Below are 8121 nucleotides of genomic sequence, written 5' to 3' on the forward strand. Positions count from 1 at the left end.
CAGCTGAAGGCACTAGTGTGAAACATCAAACGCGAAGAAAAACAATGCTCACACCACTGGTAGTGAATGTTATGCCTGTTTGTCTGTAGTCAAAATATCTATATGCAACAACAAAAAAAACTTACGGAGTTATTACGGTAAATCCGGACATTTTTAACGCATTATGTCAAATCACAAATTTTCTAACGGATTTTCAATTGGCTTCTTTAGCGGGGTTAAGATAATTCCATATTCTGAAACCTCGTCTGAATCTGCATGCCAAACTGAGCCGAAATTCAAATTTTCATGAATTCTAGTGCCCGGGGAACATATATAAATATCAATTTGAAATTTGTATGGGAGTGATTTGTCGAATCACCCCTCGATGCATTTTGTACTGGACGGAGCTGTCAAACAGTTGCCCAGCTGTCAAAAGGTGATATCGAATATTTTAATTGATTTTAGGTATCAAAATAATCTAAAAATCTGAAAAAAATCATAGTGGGTCAGAAAAAAAGTGCCCTTTTGTATAAAATTAAAAAAATATTACATTTTTCAACATTTAAAAACCCAATTCACTCGTTTCAGCAGTGATCCCTAAAATGCTTTGTAATTTATGAACGCTACCTTAATAGCAATTTTTATTCGAGAATATCCATTTCCCTCGAGATTTCTTATTTCAGTTTTAAATGCGGAATTTTAAATGAAAAAGAACAATAAAAAATCCATGAATTGCCAAAATTTTACAAAGTGATATGCATTTATGCAAACGTAAGTACAAAATATTTAAGATTTAGAAATATATCACAAACACCATGTATCAATTACACTCAACCAGAGTATCGAAAACTATCATCCTAGAAACTCGTTTTTAGGTGCCAACATCTTCTGCATCAAATGCTGTAATTCCATGTTTTGCTTTCTAAGAAACTCGCATTCTTCATCTAATCCTTTACGTTCCTTCAAAATCTGAAAACATTATTAAATAAATTAGAATGCTCGCCTAAAATCCAGGGCTTAAATTAACGTTTCTAATTCTTACCTTCAGATACTGTGTTAAATTATCTTCCATTGTGTTCCACACCTTTACCCTATCCGGTGTAAATAGATTTTTAAAATTAGTCCAGTAATCTTTTACTTCTTTAACTGAAATCTTTCTCGATAAACCACCGTAGCTAGGTGGAGGAGCCCTAAAAATATACAATCAAGAAAATTAGATTCTTCAAAGGTACCCACATTGTCGCATAATCTGAATCTCTGCACAAAAAATATGGAGATCCAAAATTTTATAATATTTGGTGCCCTGGAAGGTATTGGAGCGGAATAGAACTGTGTTATAGTCAGAAAAATGTGCTATTTCAGTTAAACTCGAATTGAACTACAGAAACTGGCAATATCTAAACTGCTTAACAACCTAATTGAATTAATGCGAGTAATAGACATTTATTATCAACATCACTCACGTTTTATCAGCACTGGCCAACTGTTGTGAAAAAGTCTTCAAAGTTCGTAACTTTTCGGATGGTACCAACATTGAACTCATTTCTGAATCACTCACATCTGCATCGGTTATAGCCTAAATAAAAAATAAGTAAAAAAATAAGTTTGGATGTTTGTATTTTAAAATTTTGGTGTTACCTTAATGTTTTCATCTGCTTCGTCGCTCAGTACTGATGCTGATTCCTCTGATTTTGTAAACGAATCGCTCGGAGACTGACAATGCGTTTTCATAACTTCTTCAAACTTTTCCTTCAATTTCCGTACGTCATCCCATTTTGAAATTCCTAATGCATTGAAAACATTATCCAAACAGACGAGATTTTGCTCGTCTTCTGTGTGTTCTTCAATCAACTTGATAGCAGTTTTGTCGACGAGAAATCCAGCCTGCCTCAGTACAATTTGCAAAATATGTAACATTTGCGTACGTTCGTTTTTGTCTTCGAAAGTCATTAATGAAGTGCTCACTAAAAATTAACATCATTACACGTATTGCAAAAATAACGAAGACATTTTTTATACCTTGAGAATGCACAAGCGTACTATCGCTTCCAAAAGAACCCATCTTCTCCGGCAGTTTATGAGCATGATCATCTGGTAGGGATGGACCTTCCCACTTCAATCCTAAATGCTGTTCAACTAGCATTTTATCTATTTCCAGGATACTTTTCAAAACATCAGAACACTCGTTCTTATTCATTTGCCATACCGAATGATATTTCTTATCATTAACTTCGGCGAAAGTATTAACCTTTGTATTCATGTGACTGATGTTGAATCGTAACTTCATAATATCGGATGATAGCTTCTCCGTCTCAATCAAGCAATTCATTTGGACATCCTTAATCTTTCTTCTCAAAACAAATATGGTCTCGTTAAGTTTCGTTAACCTGCGCTTTTGTGCATTTCGCACCATGAGGTTCTCATCTTCGCGTTTCTTCAGGACTTGAAAGTTGTAATCCAGCTTCTCCGAGTTTAATGTTGTGTTTGTTTTAACTTTTTGGAGCTCAATCTCCAAAGCTTGGTTATCCTGTTCCAGCCTTATTCGCGTTGCTCTGGTCACTTCAATGTGCTCTTGTTCTATACGATCTATTTCATCTCGGTAGAACTCAAGCTTAGAAGTAACAAAAAAGTAATTTAGTGAATTCCTGCGATGAAGGTAAGACCAATGATCATTATACATACCCTTTCTTTTTCTTGTTTCATTTTGATTCGTTCATTGACGGCACGACGAGAGTAAAGATCGTCCCATTTTTTAGAAGCGGCCATTCTTAATATATGACGTTCTTCATCGACTAGAAAATAAAGTTGATTAAAATAACTTGAAATCAGCCGAAACCATTATAACTTACTAGTATTTTCCAACAGATCTAAATGTTCCTTGAATGTTCGTTTCATTATTTCAATCTGACTATCAACGCGTTCCACCAGACTGTGTATGTCAGTAGTCTGTTTCAGCAAGTCTCTAGTATACCGTTCATCAGCGAGTTTAAGCTCCTGCCGACACTCGTCAATTATGATATCCTTTTGTTTCATCAAATCGTGGATTCGATCTTTCTGTAGCTGCAGCTCGTCGTTGACGCCCATCGGGTCCTTTAGCTCCTTTAATTCAGCCCATTTTTCCGAAATTGATTCAAACCTGGCAACCGCCTCTGCCGATTCAGTTTGCAGTTTCTCCAAAAGTTCTGTTGACAAGAAAGATTTGAGTGTAAGTTGAACATTGCTTGATTTGGAACAAAACTACCCTCTCTGATTTCCGCTTCTTTGACACGCCTTTCAACTTCTCGTTTGTCGTTAGCTACGCGGATGTCCTGAATCAGTTCACGACCGTCTCGAAGTAACTCCGATATAACACGATCGCTTTCGTTTAACCGACGACGGATGCTTTCCTTGTCATCACAATAGTTTTCCGAAATCCTGAGAAAAAATAAAATCTTCCTTTATCTGTTTGTTTCAGGGTTTCTATAAATCTCTCGATAAATCCCTCCCAAATATAGAGCAACCCGAAGAGTAACCAATACAATTCGGACCCCCATAATATATTATATTATATTATATTTTGGACCCTCTATAGAGGACCTATAGGTCGTATTGTATTACTAATGTCGTTTTCGTTTTTGCGGCGGTGTTACACCGGTGTAGCACTTTTGCACCGAAAATGTTTGTTTTTGATATTTGTGCTACACCAGTGCATCACTTTTTCTGCACTGCGCATGATAAGAACAAAATTATTCAATTTTTTTATATAAATTTTCACTAGCGACACCTAGGCAGCCGATTGCTACGGTTCAGTTGACAGATTGCATACCCACGTGCTTTCGACCACTCACTTACTATTCAGTTCCCCACCCACTGGGAAGTAAAAACAAAATAATCACTGTTAAATTTATTCACACATTTTTGTATTTTCACTAAGATTTGATTGGACACGAATGCCAACTTTTTTGGTAAAGTGTCTTTAATAAAATATAATAACACAGACAAACAGACGTAACACTCTGATAGTTCCCATCGTTCACCGATTTAACGATCTTCTTCAAAATTTGATAGTTGGCCAACTACCCAACCGTGGCGCTCGCATAGTTTTTGTTCGAGTTTGACGTTTGTGGAGATTGGGCTTCGGATATAAGTGACTTGACTCAACGACTTTGAGTTTGAATGTGTTTCTATTTCTTGCATTTTGGTTTAAAGAAAGTTATGCGTAAAGAGGCATCGTGAGCGAAGACGCCTAGGTCGTCTTATTTGGTAAACATCTGGCAAACACTCGCCTTAGCGTATATGTTTGAATAATATAGAAAAGGTTGTTTGCAGGGTTGCTGCTTGGGTGGTTTATTTCCAGGTCAGCTTACAGTTTATGGTTCTGAGAAGGTCTTTCAAGAAGTGAGTTTGTAAGAGATTATTTATGACTGAAAGGCATACTGTTGTAAAATAGGAAATGAGTATGTCTCAATGACTTTAGGGTAATTTGATAGGGTTGCATTTATTATGCTACACGTTTGCTCACCACCGCCACCTAGTTGGTGGTCGGCCAAACATAGTCCTTTTAGCATTGGGCGAATATGTTTCCGTGACTATGATTTGAATCGTAAATTGTTCGAAGTGTTACGTCTGTTTGTCTGTGATAATAACCAAAATTTGATGAGGCGAGTGAAATTCACATAAATGCCGTTTAATTCTTTTTTATCTTTGTACAGTCCCGATTCTTTCGTTGGTGGCTCGTTAGATGGGCTGTCTCGATGGTTGAATGTTCGCTAGTTGGGGCAAACCCCAACTAAAAAGCACTGTCAATGTCAAAATCAATGTCAAAACGAGTTTGACGTCTGACCGCCGTCGCATCGCAGCCCCTATATACAGAACCTTTGTGCAAGTATGTGAGTGTTTCGTGACGTATTTCTCGTCACTTGCGTGTGTCTAGAGCATTTTGATCAGTTGTCAGTTGCCCCAACGAACGAACACGATTCGCTAATCGGGGCGCAGTCGTGACCCAACCAGCGAATCCGGACTGTATAATAATTTGAATCATTAATTGTTTATATTTAAGAACCTTAAGCTAATTTATGCGAAATAGATCAGACATTCAGTGATTGCCACTCATCTGGCACAAACTTTGTGTAAATAGGGTAATTCATGTATTTTGGACAGGCTGAGGACAACGTTGAAAAAATCGTCCCCTAGCTTCCTTAGAAAGCAATTGAATATTTTGCAAAGTTACCAATACGCTTATAATATGATTGTGCTTTGCGTTCCTGGTGACAAAAACCTTAACGAAAGCATTTTAAGCTGAGAAAATCGCAATTTCCGATCGCCTGTAAGAATTGCATTTTGGACACCGAATATATGTTTTGGACACTCTCATGCATATATAATTTGGACAGGGCAATTATCTCAATGTTTAGCCGCAGACAGACGTTCTAGCTCGAACAAATTTATTCAAATTTTCTATGTAAATTTTCACTAGCGACACCTAGGCAACCGATTGCCACAGTGCAGTCGAGTACAGTTGACAGTTTGAGAAACCACGTGCTTCCAGCCGCTTACTTACCACCCAATTCACCACCCACCGAAAAATAAAATCAAAACAAACACTGTCAAAATCATTCCTACATTTGCGTCACATTCACAAAGATTTCCCAATGAGAGTGAAGTTCATCCAAATGCAGTTTTATTCAAGCAAATCTATGTAAAATAAAAGTAATAATGTGTAAAATATTTTACAAGAGTCCTGCGCTAATTTGTGCAAAAGATTTTAGACTTTAAATAAAAGCCATTTACTCTGCACAAATTATGAGGAAACATTATTAGCGTGCAACACGTGCGGTCTTTTCCCGCCATCCGGCTGGAAGACGACCGTGGTGACAGTTGTTGGTCGCAACGCACATGTCAGGCAGCGATTGAATATGAACGTCGCTAACGCCATCTGTTCGCTGATTGCCACTTGGCAATTTGTGGCGGCCATGTTTTTTACACAAGCTGCTGAGTCAAACTTGAACGTCTGTCTGCGGTTTAGCCATGAATACTGCTAAATCATGGAAGTAGCATAAATTAACAAATATTTTCTTACACATAATCAAATGTCTCAGCTTAACAGGCATCTTTTTTGATAACTATTACAGTTTTTGTTGAAATCGAGGAAATATCGCCAGACCTACAGAATACGCCTCCAAGTATGCAATCGCACAGCATCCCCATGTAGTTCGTCAGATGACCAAAATATATTTACAGTAGAAAACTTGTAATGTATTTTGGACAACACCTATTTTAAGCGTTCTAGATGAATGTTAAGAGATTGGCTGCCTAAGAGCAACATTAACGGCGGCTACTATTCGAGCAACCCGCGCAGCGCTTCCATTTTGACTTAACAACCCTTTTCCACACCGGTAGCAATCAAATTAGTCACCCTCATTCGTATCGGGAGGGCTGTCATATTCCCATAGCATTTTTAGCAGCGCAACTGTCCCGCTACTATATTTGGTCACCCACCCATAGCGCTACTATTTTGCGAGCGCATTCAGCAGCGACCAGTAAAGTTTGCTGCAATGATGGAGGGCTGCCAAACGGGGTATAGAAGCGCACCGTTAAAGGTGCTCTAATGCTTCTTTATTGAACATGTTTCAATGCAATAAGGCTTTTAAATTTCTTACAATTATTAATTCAACGATTTTGAGGTGAATATTGTATGTGACTGTGAAGTGTATATCGTCTTGCATACCTGTGCATTTGATGGGTTTTAGTGAAATAATTTACATTTTCGATAATTTTGAAGTAAATACCTAATTGTTAAGCGTGTTTTCAACGTAAGTCATCAGAATAGAGTCTGTTTGATCCATTAATCGATATTGAGAAGTATCTACTTTTATAAGCTCTCCGGAACAAGGCATCCATCGCCGTGCATGTCCAAATTATATCCACTTATCCGCGAGCGGTAATGGCGGCGGCGGTCATAACCAACCGATTCGAATTTTGACGTTTCTTGGGGATCGCAATCGGTTGGCGCCACCGAACGGTGGATGAAGAGGTGAGGAGGAGAATGAAACTGTTTTGACTTTCCCCCAAGAAACGTCAAAATCCGAACCGGTTGGATATGCCCGCCGCCGCCATTACCGCTCGCGGATAAGTGGATACATGTCCAAATTATATTTTTTACCCTATTTCAAGCGTGAAGCACGTGCGCTCTTTCTCCGCCATCCGGCTCGGAGATGACCGCGGTGACAGTTGTTTGTCGTACCACAGCGATTGAATGGGAATGGCCGCTAGCGCCATCTGTTCGCTGATTGCCACTTGGCAATTTGTGGCGACCATGTTTTTACACATACTGCTGAGTCAAGCATGAACGTCTGTCTGCGGTGTAGCCGCGTAGCACTCAAAAAATCGGGAGTGTAGCTAAATATGTCCAATGAAAAGGCCACACACACTCTCTCTCAATGTTATTTTTACAAAGTTGAAATTAGTCTATGATGTTACGCCCTTGCCCACAGTGTTGGTCCAGATTTATTTTGGAACACCCTAATGTCAAAATATTTACGGTTTGATGTGCTTCTTCCGCTTGGCCAAGTCCTCTATCAAACTGTGCGATTTATCGTCGATTACTGCGTGCGATACAACTCCCAACAGGTGCGGCAAGGCCGGTCGTGACTTTGCCGAAGGTTTTTCCACTTCTACGAAGTCTTCGTCTTCCATTTCTCCTGGAAAATGTTTTTAAAAGAAACTATCTAAAGTACAAGTTTGAAACAAAACTTTTTGGATTTTTAAACAAACTGTACCGTTGCTAGACAACGCGGTTTGGCAGCGCTGATTCGCTGGAGAGTGAACCACCGTTTTCGAACATGAAATGCGCCCGGTTATGATTGTGGGAAAGTTCACCGAAATGAACACTTTTGAGGCGACGCTTCGTCAGCTGTCATCCGAGCGGAAACTGATGTGTCAAACTCCCAAAGTTGTTCTTTTCCGGTAACTTGTGTTGTTTGATGAACACATTTTCATCGTTCCGCGGATAATTTCCAGTAAGTTTTTGTGTTTTATGGTGTTTTTCTGCAAAGTTTCGTTACTATCGGCTAGCGAAAAGATCTCAGTACCGTGTCGAAGTGAAATTCTGGCCGAAAGTGGTGATTTTGCAGTAAATAATCGCCGTTGTAAATCGGCTTCCCT

The 8121-nt window shown here is 38.9% G+C and overlaps 1 protein-coding gene across 1 annotated transcript; it reads right to left on the minus strand.

Annotated features, from left to right (window-relative positions):
* Positions 1-711: 711 nt before the first annotated feature.
* LOC109424536 (dynein regulatory complex protein 1 homolog) lies at positions 712-8102 on the minus strand. Its single transcript, XM_062859071.1, has 9 exons — positions 7499-8102; positions 3221-3393; positions 2829-3161; positions 2662-2771; positions 1999-2590; positions 1618-1943; positions 1443-1555; positions 1022-1169; positions 712-948 (listed from the first exon to the last, which is right to left on the minus strand). The coding sequence occupies exons 1-9, from the start codon at positions 7651-7653 to the stop codon at positions 832-834; spliced, it is 2067 nt and encodes a 688-aa protein (XP_062715055.1). The 5' UTR covers positions 7654-8102; the 3' UTR covers positions 712-831.
* Positions 8103-8121: the final 19 nt, after the last annotated feature.

This window comes from Aedes albopictus, chromosome 3, assembly GCF_035046485.1.
Source record: "Aedes albopictus strain Foshan chromosome 3, AalbF5, whole genome shotgun sequence".
Taxonomy (NCBI): Eukaryota; Metazoa; Arthropoda; class Insecta; order Diptera; family Culicidae; genus Aedes; species Aedes albopictus.